Raw genomic sequence first — 12,666 nt, 5'->3', positions numbered from 1 at the left:
CAGCAACTTGCAAATTTATAAACAAGGAAGTATTAAGTATACCTTAAAATAGAGGCAATTGGACTTATTAATAACTATCATTATCAAGAGAAATCTGAAAATTTAGAAATATCAAAAAAGTTTAAAATTATAAAGCTGAGAGGCCTGTATAGATTTTAAAATATACATATTTCTCTAAGAATACAGACAACATTGCATAGGAAAGAAATAATTGCCTAAATAATAAATAGGGAAATAAAAATTTTACATTTCCTTTAGTAAGTAAAAATCCAAAATAAAAATTTACTTTGAAGTAAGACAGAAAAAAAAAAGCCTAGGCCAGTTGTAAAAGCAGAATAAGCAGAATATATAACTGGTAGTTAGTATATTGTGGAAAGAATCAGTTAATCTCCCTCTCTCTCTCTCTCTGTCTCTCTTCTCCCTCCTTCTCCTTCTCTCTCTTTCTGTCTCTTTCCATACCAAGTTAAACAGAAACAGAATAATCGTTCAAGGTACTACACTGAAATGTAGGAATATAGGGTTAGCAATTTAAAAAAAGATCCTGATTAAATGAAAACATTCTAAGTGAGAAGCAGAATTTAGATATTAAGGATATTAGAAGACACAGAATGATTTGTCTGCTGAATTGTTATCTCAATCAAGCTTTTCCTTGCCCTTAAAGTCTGTACTCAAGCCACACTGACCTCCTCTCTTGCCCTTATATCTCCCATGCCCCCTTTCAAACAGGCTTTTACACATGCCATCCCTCCTCCTCCATCCTCATTACCTCCCTCTCCCTTATCTTCATTCAAACTTCACATAAAATCCCAATATTTCTTACTCAGAGTAGTACTTGTTATTCCTCCCACGACAAATATGCTACTAAAATGTTTTTCTTTTATACAATTTCTCTGTAAAATTATATATTCACAACCAGTTGTCTTTCTCTCTATAGAGTTAAATTTTATAATGCTTTTGCTTTGATGTTTTGTCTACCTTCGCTGCTTAACACATGGCTTGATTTACAAGGACTATGCAATACAAATGTTTTGAATGGTGAGGCAGATGAACAAATTACATACACTTTATTTAACATTGTGCACTTTTAGAGTATGAAAGAGAAAAACCTGACCTTGATGGGAGTTCTGAGGTAGCTTTTGTAATAAAGTTGCATTTGAACTTTTTTCTTTCTTCTCTGGAAGGATGAGTCAGATTTTAAGTAGCAAGGTAGTGGACTCTTCCTCTCGAAATTATCTATAGGAACATAAAGAAAGCTGGTAGGACAGAGCCACGAGGAGGCGCAGGGAGACTGCCTCTTGAGTATGATGGTTAGGTCATATAGAACAGGCTGTTGAAGGCCCTTTGAGACATTAACGTGTCTTTCTTAAGTGCAAAAAAAAAAATGCCTTATTCATTTAGAAAGATTATGGGGTGAAGAGTTCACAAGGAGAATTCAACTGCATTCAGTTTTTGGACCAAACAAATAACATGTAGCAGATTTGCAGCACAGCGTGAAAAAGGAACACTTTTCCTCCCGTGGTACTCCCAAAGGAATTGGCTCACAGGCGGTTACTATTCTTAAACACAAACACAGCATGTTTTCTAACTTCTCACTGATAATTGTATTTATGTATTTGTGTAACATGGTTCCAAAGTAACAAATATGTTAAGTTTATATGAAATCATTCCAGACCAGATACACGCAAACTACTTCTGAAATTTAAATGTCTAATAGAGCTCTATAAAATAATGACAAGTCTTCTAAGGCAACCTAATTTCAGGATGGATGTCATTTCTCATGGTTAAAAAGATCAGATTTCAAATGTTATATCCACTTACCACATACTCCAATGTTAATTCTCCAAAAGGGCTTTGAATCAAATCACAGAGTCAAAAGTATTTTCCAGGTCAGTTCAGATCTCTATGTGACTCAACCACCACAGAATTCTTGGGCTCTCCCAGAAGCCTTTACACACCAGGGCTAAGGCAGGATCTCCCTCCCCATTTGCAGGGAAAAGTGGTCCACAGCTAATTTTCATCCAATCAATGTTTTATTTTTTTAAGATAGAGACTGCGTACTCAAAATTATCATGAATTAGCTGCACTGTGGCTAAGACCACACCTCCTTACAGCTTCTAACTGCATCATCAGTGATGGAAAAGTAGCCAGAGAAACCTTTCCTGCAGACAGCATTCATAGTTTGATTATCTGCCTTAAGGGCAAGATGATTTTTATATGTATAGATGCATTACACTTGTGTAGGTCACCCACTTCATTAAACCCACATTTTTAGATTATCTCTCATCTCTTACATTCCATCTCAATAAACTCTGCTGTCCTCTATTAGTTGCCTTCCCCAAGTCCTCCCCAGTGCCTGGAATCCTTCCACTGTGCCCCTGCAATTCAAAGTCCATTATTCGCAAAATCTCTTATATCTTCAAACTTTCTCTGAACATTGTGTTCATAATTTTCCTCAACAGAAACCTGATACACTGCTTCTCTTGTAGCTCTATAAAGTTGAGACAATGTCTTCTTTCACAGCCCCCATATCTGGAAGTTTACTTAATAAAGAATACTATATATTCAAATATCTGGAAGGAGATTTGAACTCAAGCTTGTTTAAGGATAACCCATTAGTTAAGCATAGGACAGAGAAAGAGTTGGTGTTTGAAGGGAAGTCGATGAAAATTAAATGAAATGATAATATTTGACATGAAATCAAACTTAACGAGTTACTAGTAATGTGCAAAGTTGCATATATTTAAATGTAAAAGCAGAACAGTATGTGCTATTTTAGTCTCTATGCTCTCATAGTATAGTATAAAGTAAATAAATGAATTAATTTACATGTATCATAGCTTAAACCCAAATTTCTCATTTAGGGCTCTGCTACATTGCTGGGCATAACTTAATTATTTTTTTACTTTCTTACAAAATGAAAAGTTTTATTACTCGGGTGTTTATCGTGTATAAATAGTTACACAAAAGAACCAGCCAGTTAGGAGAGGTACCGATTTCCTCATCAGTCTTTTGAATGCTTAAGGCAACCTCCGGAGTCAGGACCTTTGTCTCTGTTCATCCTACTGTCTACCCGGGTGTCCAGCACTGTGGCATCTCTGGGCCACACAGGAAGAAGAGGAGTTGTCGTGGGCCACACACTAAATACACAAATACTAACAGAAAACAATAAAATCACATAATGTTTTGAGTAACTCTACAATTTTGTGATGGACCACATTCATAGCCATCCTAGGCTGCATGAGGCCCGTGGGCCCTGGGTTGGACACTCTGGAGAAAACTTCCTTCCCAGAAATTCATACTGCTTGTTCTCTCCCATAATTCAGACATTGTCTATTGTTCATAAGTATACGCGACACATATAAAATGTCTCTTGCATCATAGGTAGACAATTATATATTCATGAATTAATGAATAATAATAAATTTCCAGATGGCTGGGCCAGGTTTGTTGTGTTTATTTGTTTTTTTCGAAAAGTCATTATTATTAAAACCAGAAATAATTAATTCATATATGTGATAATAATGCCCCAGTAAAATCTCAATGTTTCATTTTACATAAAGTGATTGGCATGCTGATTTGTGTTAATACTCATCAAAGATATGCTCATCAATTTTAGACAGAAAGGGGGAGCAAGACACAGAGACACAGAGACAGACAGAGACATGAGAGAGAGAAATGTAGATCAGTTTTCTCCAGTATGTACCCCCACGGGACTCAAACCTAGCTACACACCCTGACTGGGGATCAAACCCACAACCTTTTGGTGTATGGGATGTTGCTCCACCCACACACCAGGGTGGCATGCTTATTTTTATGCTCAACTTTTACTAGTTCAAGTGTGCAATCTTTGGCCCATATTGTTTTTCTTCGATAATAGCCAGAGTTTTGAAATTTTATATTTTATTCATAAAATAGGTACACATGTTAATAGAAATACTTTTAAGTATAAAAATACAATATATTTCCCTAAATCATATTTGGCATTTACTTTTAAAATAGTAATTATATAAATGACAAGAACAGGTGATACTTACAACAACATCAAGAAAAACCAACACACAAGACCACAAACGAAATAATGCAATGTGTTAGATTGTCAAAACCGAACGAACATAAGACTAAAGCTAAACAAAACACCAGTGGCGCGGGCTGCATAGAAAATGAGATTCGAACTTCTAATTAATGGTACTTGCTAAAGGACAACCAGACAATGAAAAAGTTATATTGAATATTATAAAATGTCAACTGCATTCTAGTAAGTTTTAGATATTTTTAAACTAGTAAATTATCTGCTTCATTTTGATATGAGCACATTTGCAATTATTATATTCATATGTGTTACTGGAGCAGGTGTGAGCATATAGTATATGATGGGTGTTATACTTCCAATGTCATCAGTAGTAAATTTATAGAGTGTTGTAACAGTACTTTTATTATTAAATACATTTTAAAATTTTCTAGAATAAAAGTATTAAAAATGTGTGTTTTAGTTACTGGAAATAATATTCCCTAATATAGAATATCATAGTGAACTAAAAAAGAAATGCATAAGGCAAACCAGATTTTTGGAAGGGATTTAATATTTGTTTTATTTTTTTTCCAGCTTGGCCTGCTTCTGCCATTGTCTACACTATATCCGATACCTTTTGGAAACTTTATTTGTCCACAAAATTTCTGCAGGGCATACACCTTTGAAAAATTTGATAAAGGTGGGGATTAATTTGTTGTGTAATTTTAATTATTATTGAGATATTTTATGTATCGAATCATTTGCAAAATAACTCAGTCATGTTTATTTCCCCCAAGACTTTTTCTATCCAATTTATTGGCGCATCTTAAACATTCTGTTTTGAAATGCTATAACCTGGAGTTGCCTTGAACTATTAACAGTACAGAGAAACCTTTTGTGTGTGTGTGTGTGTGGAAACAGCACTGAATTCAGATTTTTGAGAAGGAAGAATCTCACATATGAACCCTTCTGTAAATACACATTTGTGTGATAAAAATAATGATAGTCCATTTTCATGATGTCTTTGCTCTTCAAATAAATGTTAAATGAAATAGTTATTAACCAGTACATCACAATCATGAAAATAGCAAATTTTCAAAAACACTGAGGTGAAAATATACATTAGCTATCATGCCACAATTCAAATATTCAATTAAATTTTAATTTATTTTCCAATTCAAAATTTATTTTAAATATCAATTATGCCTTTACTAAAATCTTCCTTTTTTTGCAAGTATCTATTTTCTAAAAATCTGAACAAGGTAGCCATTTCATTGTTGTCCTTGTAAAGAAACACTAAATTGTAGAACTCTTCAAACCCTCAGAAATCATTTGGAGTAGCTTCTCTTTTGACAGAAGGAATTATAGCTCGGGACTTCTAAAATCAGCCTATTGCCCTTGCTGACAGGTGAACATGCATTACTGCTAATGGCTAAAAAATTTATTCTTATACTCACTTTCTGTTAAGAAATGATTATAAATAATTTATTATCTTATTACTTTATTCCTATTTATTATTGGATAGACTAAACCATTCTTTGCAAAATGCGTGGTTACATTAATCATGTATATGAATACCCATTTATATTAATAAGGATTAAGCAAAGAAATGCATTTCTTTCCTTATTTTTCATTTCTTAAGTGATATGAAATAGGTACTTTTAAAATGCTAAAATGCTAATTTACTTGGTGAATAAACATTCAATTTATTCAACTTAGAAAATTTATACCATTTTTCATGTAAAATTATTGCAGTGTGGTGCATATATACATTCTCCTAACTCTTATTTTGTGTTATTTGCAGGGCTGTGCCTTTTATTGGGGTTTCACTTCTTGGATTGCCTACTACATCAATCACCCACGGTACACACCACCATGTACGTAGAATTTCTTCTTAACTAACCTAATGCTAAGTTGCATGTATGCACACTCACATGAAGCTAGAAGAAATAAATGGGACTGTTAATACAGACAGTGAGCCTCTTAGATAATTTTATCTTTTATTACTTTTGTATATTTCAACTTCCTCACCACAAGCGAGATGACATCAAGACACTGTGTTAAATTTGAGGAGGAAGAATGTCTTATATGAACCCTTCTATAATTACACATTTTGTAACTAAAATAATTATACTACATCCATTTTTATTCTGTCTTTGCTCTTCAAATAAATGCTAATTTATTTAACATTTAACAAAAAATCTTTCCTGAATTATGTGTATAATATGACAATTCAAAAAATGAGCATTTGCATATCTTTTTCTCCTTTGTAGCATTTGGAAACAGGCAAGTCACAGTATCTGCTATCAATTTTCTGGTATGTATTATTTATATTACTTGATAGTCATGGTCTAATTATGATATTATTAAAATGCAAAACATATTATATGTGAGTACTTGTTAGGCAGATAATATCTATTTTTGTTGGCATGATGGTATTAAATGAAGTAAATTAAATAACTTCCCATAATCAAGTCATAAGGTCTTTTAATCAAAATGTTCTACTTATTTATGAAGGATAAATAAAATTATTTTAAATATAGTATAATTTGAAAAAATATACTCAGTAATTCTTCCTATTGTCTTCAAATTTACAATTTATAAAACTCTAAGAGCAAAAAGTTTTAGAAATATAACATATGAACATCCAAAAAAACACTTTGGCATAATTGTTAACTAATTCTAGATGCAAATATAGTTGGCTTTTTTTAATGAAACAAGAATCTAACTTAATTGCTCTCAGTTTAATTCTTTAGATCATTTTGTGTAAAGTTAGTTTGTTTGTGACTTTTTTTCTGTTCCTCTGACTATAACAGATAAACACCAATAGAAAGGCTACATTTACTTTCTCATCACTGCCCTTCTAGTTTCCTCCCAAATTTGCTGAGGGAGCTATATAAATAATAAATCTAAAGGAATTATGTTTTACACCTAAATTAAGTTGGAATCACTGTTTCTTATATAATTTATTTATAAAACAAATTTTAAAAAAGTAATGATGTATAACTAATGCACATATTTTTATTTTATTGCATTAGTTATACAATTAGTTATAAAATAATAGTATATTTTATTATTTTATTGTAATTGGTTATAATTATAACTGTTTTTTTTTCAGCTAAACTGAGTTACTCCTAAAATATACTCATTATCTCAACTAAAATCAGCAGCTACTATACCCATAGAAATGATTATTGTTAGAATAGATGTCAAAGCCAATGTAAAAATAATTTATGGACATATTATTATCACAAATGTGTCTTAGTAATAATTGACTATAGAAATAATTAACTATAGAGTTAGTATACATAAAGTATCACTTTTAATTTAAAAAATATTGTGTGGTATGATTCTTATACTATGTTCTTATACTGTATGTGAACATTCCTGTGCTATATAGTAGTTCATGAAAGCTCTATAGATTAGACGAGATCGGGCGCATTCAGGGTGGTATGGCCGTAGACGAAAGCTCTATAGATTAAAAATAAAATTCAGGTATTCCCAGAATTGTGGTAATGAGGTAGATAGATATAAAATGAAGATAAACTACTTTAACCATTAAATCAATTCCATAATCAAATACTTTGAGTTTATAGAGCAAAAATACAGGACAAAGTTTATACAATAAAATATTAGTTTCATGCAGCAAATAAACTCAAAATAACATTTAGTTTTCACTTTATGCAATAATATAAATACAATATTTGAACTTTTACCTGAAGTCCTACAATTATTCATTTTCAAAAGTAAAATATATTGTTTAAAGCAAAGGAAATAAAATGGAGCAGAGAGAGTCATAATAAATGGCACTGGAACCGCGAGACATGCACATTTAAAAGAAGAATCTAGACACAGACCTTACACCCTTCATAAAAAGTATCAGAACAGATCTCAGATCTAAATGTAAAATACAGAACTATAAAACCCTTAGAGCAGCGGTCTCCAACCTTTCTGTCAGGGTTTTACCACTGATGGGTGAGGGGAGTTGAGGGGGAAGGGGCAGGCGGCAGAGCTCAGGGGAGCTAACCTGGCCACACAGTCCCTTAACAGGAAGCTTGCCGGGTACCTGTGCTCGGTTTGGTGGTTGGGGACCCCTGTCTTAGAAGATAGCATAGGAGAAAACCTAGATGTAGGTATGATAGTGGCTTTTTATATGCAAATCCAAAGACACAATCCACGAAAGAAATTACTGATTAGCTACTTCATTAACAAGCAAAAGAGAGACAGATAGAGAGGCTGCCAGTTCTGGGGGTGGGGTTGGGGTGGAAGGTTCATGCAAAAAAGAAAAGGACCCACAGACAAGAACAACAGTGTGGTGATTGTGGGGGAGGGGAGGTGGAGGTGGGTACAAGAGAGATAAATTTTAATTAAGAACAATAAAATATATGTGAACAACTATACAAAACTAATAGTTGCACTGTGGAAGATGAGGTCAAGAGAAGGACAACACAAGCATAGACAGGACAAATCATTTGCAGAAGACACATGTGATAAAGGACTGTTATACAAAATATACAAAGAACTCAACAATAAAATGACAGACAACTGAATTAAAAAATGAGTCAAGACTTTATCACACAGATACACAGGACAAAAGAACATATCAAAATATGTTCTGCATTTTCTGTCATCAGATTGATGCAAACTAAAACAGGGAGATACCACGACGTATCTATTAGAATGGGCAAATCCAGGGCATTGACTCCAAATGCTAGAGAAAATGTGGAGGATTAAGAACTCTCACTCATCGCTAGTGGGAGTGCAACCAAGATGGTACAGCCAGAACTTGGAAGACGTGGTACAGTGTTTCGCAAAACTAAACATACTCGTACCATGTGATTCAGGAATCATGTTCCTTGGTATTTAGTCAAATTAGTTAAAAACTTATGTCTATACAAAATCCTGCATCAGGATATTTAGAGAAACTTTATTCATAAAATTGTCAAACCTTGGAAATAGCTAGGGTGTCCTCAGTAGGTGAAAGAATAAATAAATTGTAGTATGTCGGACAAGTAAATAATACTTAGTGTTAAAGGTAATGGGCTATGAAGCCAGGACAAGATGAGGATGAACGTGCAGCGAGGGAAGGTAGTCAGTAATGCCGTAACAACTATGTATGGTGCCAGGTGGGAACCGGAAACACTGAGGGGATAAACGCGGATGATCGTCTAAGCACTGTGCTGCACACCCGAAACTAATGCAAAGAGTGAACATAAACTGTCATTCAAAAATAAAATTAAAAAGACATGGAAAATCCTAAAATGTATTAATAAGCAAAATACACCGTTGTGGAAAATGCTACATACTGCATGATTCCAAGTAAATCACATTATGGAAAACTCAGAAAAATGACCAGTGATTGCCAGGGGAGAGGGGACTAGGGATTAGGGCTGAGAAGAGCAAAGGGGATTTTTAGAGCAGTGAAAGTACTGTACATCCATAATGGTGGGTACTCATCACACATTTATCCCTTAGAATTTACAACAGCAAATGTGAACCACAGGCATACAATGGGCTTTGGGTGTTAGTCATGTGTCAGTGTAGGTACATCAATCAGAACACGCGCATCACCCTTGTGGGCAATGTTGGTAATGGGAGGCTATGCGTGTATGGTAGCAGCGGGTATATTGGGAGTCTCTGTACCTTCCCCCAATTTTACTGCAAGCTTTAACCTAATCTAAAAAGTAAAGTCTTAATGAAAAATAACGTTATTGGTTAGTATGTATATTTTCTGTTAAACTGTTAGTTAACATTTGAGGACATTTCTTCTGAAACACAATGCATGTTATTTCTTAATTATTTTAATAGAATTGTATATAAATGGGAAGATATATAAATGCATATACATTAGTAGATATTAGGAGTTAAAATAACATTCTGTAATTTTATTAACATAGTTATATAAATTATCATAAGTTTTAAGACTTATGAATGCTAAGATAGTATAATATTGGCCTATATTATTAAATAGTCTCAATCTATGGGAATATGACTTACCCTTTAAAATAGAAACCAATTTTTGGAGATCAAAAGTTGACATATTTTATAGGTGAAAACTTCTGTAATCATATATTTAGTCACTATTTTCATTATTATTGAAAACTTGATTCAGTAAAATAAATAAAATAACAGTCATAATTATTGTTAATATTATCATAAATAGAGAAAATAAAAAAATGACTGAATTCAGAACAAACCAGATTATGAGTTAGAAACAGTTTAGCAGATTCTACATTTTAAGTTTTTATTATTAGTGTTAAATATTTTATTTTATGCTATTACAGTTCTCTCATTTTCCTCCCTTGCACCCCTCCACCCATCCCACATCTCACTTCCTTACTGATTCTATATTTTTAAATACATTAATAAAAAGACTATCGCATTGCTCAAATGATAAAATGATAAGATATTAGCTTTGCCAATAATTAATAATAATACTAATAGTTATACATATAAAACTGTGAGGGGAACAGATATATGCAGAAATAAGGCAGATTATTTTCATTTCTGTAAATACAGAAGTAAGCAAAGTAGGTTAATAATAATAAATATTACAATAATTAATAAATAATAATACAAGAACAAACTATGTCACATACAACTGTAAACTTAGTTTTTCCCACCCATGTGTATTGTAAGATCATAGAGGTTTGTTTTTGCTGTGGAAACCCAAATGATTTTACAAAGATAGATGACAGATTCTACTACTTGATGTCTACAAGTTATGTATCAGGCTGTTTGGATTTTGTTCTATGAAAACATCACTTTCATGTATTTAAAGTAGAGAAAGTTTAACTTAATGAATTTTGGGAGGAATAATAATATATAAATTATGTGAAAATGGATCTCTGCAGTAACCCTCCCTCTACTCTCTTGGTTTGATCAGATTTGATCATTGGTATTTGGTATTCTTGCCCCCAAAACAGCATGCAACCGACGAGGTAGTAAAAAAAAAAAGCTGCTTTCATGATGAAATTCCATATATTCTGATCCAATCACATTATCAGTCTGGGGACATTGAGATTTAATGGTGGGTATTTTCAGAAGAAAAATGTAGAGCATAATGTAATAGGTGATACAACTCTTCCATATTTTAATCACATCCTTTGTGGACTATTAAATTGACACCCCCGCACTGTATTTTGTTAAATACTTAGTAGTACTGATTAAAAATAAAATTGAAATGTCAGAAACAGAGGGGCGTGAAAAAAGTAAAAGTATTTTTGTTTACTTTCTAAATGAAACCATTTAAGAAAAAGGTGATATTCATGTGTAAACATTGTGATTTTTTCAATTATATTAGCTGACAATTTCATATCTCATATTTATCCATATAATGATTCTTTTGAAGAATACGGAATGGACTACTGAATCCTTAACACCTTGTAATTTTTCAAACGAATGCTAGTGTGAAGTGACAAGTAGTCAAATTACTCAATAAAGATTAAGTAAAATAAGCAAAAATGAATAGTATTTTATTTTCTTTAAGCCCTCATATGCATCCGAATGTAAAGACTATTTAAATTTTCATTAATTATTACTTTAAAGTTTTTTATCACTAAAAACACCTCCTTAGCAACCTTATTATTTTTAATGGTGGTTAAAACAATCCCGAGCACCACGAAATTGAGTCCACTCGGTGCACAGTGCAGCAGGGCTAAGTGCATTCACAGTGCTGGGCGACAGACTCGTAGCGACTTTAAAATCTAAACCGTCCTGTTGTTTACAACTAAGGCGGGTCTGACAATGTCCCTGGGTTGCTTTTCTGACCTTGATGTATTTATAAAATATAAACTTTTTTATTACATATTTTTGTAAAAAATGAAATAGTCAGAAATTGCTTACTTGTGCATGAGCAAAACAAATTCAAATTAATGTGTTCTACTACTATAATGAAAAAATGGCTCTTGTATATAATATTTTAATATTATTTCTGTCTTAATAAATGCAGACATGTTTCCTTAGTATTTTTCTTACATTCCTGTATACTTAATAGCTATAATCTACCATTTTTGTTACATAGGGGCTATACATATTTTATAAACATAGCACCCATATATGTTATTATTTAAATTAATTTAAAATTGAAATAATGTAAAATCAAACTTTATGATAGGAAATGCCTCCAAACTTTATTTATTAAATTGTTTGGTAACATATAGTATGCCAAGTGAATCCATCTAACTTTAGTTAAGAATCAACTCAGGAGAAATGTGTAAATCATCCTAAGAATTACTGTTCCGCGTTTAATGTGCCCCTGGAATTTTAATCAGAGTTGGACCCGTATATTGAGTTTGTAGCAGTAACTGAATTTTCTAATCGTATTGAGCCCTACACCAAGAGGAAATTATATCAACCACTTCTAGTCTCGGTCAATTAGTATTGCAGACTGTGTTGGACCCACTTATTCCCCAGAATTTTAAAGGTAATTCTTAAGATGAAAATTACAAATAGTCACAATTGCTCTTGAAAATCAGAGGGAGTTGTTAAGTTAGTTGCTGATAAACTAAGCATCTCTAGGCATATAACTATAGTTGGTGTTTTTTTTTTCTCCACATACCAAGAATATGGATAGATAAATAGATAGATAAGGATTTCATCACTATTACCTACTGATTGGGCTGGGAGAAAAACACCTAATATAAATTTTGACATTA

At 32.6% G+C, this 12,666-nt stretch overlaps 1 protein-coding gene across 2 annotated transcripts in view; it reads left to right on the top strand.

The window, feature by feature from the left end:
• TECRL (trans-2,3-enoyl-CoA reductase like) overlaps nucleotides 1–12,666 on the top strand; it is a 72,119-nt gene that overhangs the window by 43,210 nt on the left and 16,243 nt on the right. For both annotated transcript variants that reach the window (XM_045187437.3, XM_024577665.4), the window contains exons 6-8: nucleotides 4,604–4,709; nucleotides 5,814–5,886; nucleotides 6,283–6,326. In XM_045187437.3, coding sequence (XP_045043372.2) covers nucleotides 4,604–4,709; nucleotides 5,814–5,886; nucleotides 6,283–6,326 — 223 coding nt within the window. The remainder of the gene's footprint in view (nucleotides 1–4,603; nucleotides 4,710–5,813; nucleotides 5,887–6,282; nucleotides 6,327–12,666) is intronic.

This window comes from Desmodus rotundus, chromosome 4 (genome assembly GCF_022682495.2).
Source record: "Desmodus rotundus isolate HL8 chromosome 4, HLdesRot8A.1, whole genome shotgun sequence".
In the NCBI taxonomy this organism is placed as follows: domain Eukaryota; kingdom Metazoa; phylum Chordata; class Mammalia; order Chiroptera; family Phyllostomidae; genus Desmodus; species Desmodus rotundus.
This window is presented reverse-complemented; position numbering and strand designations above follow the sequence as displayed.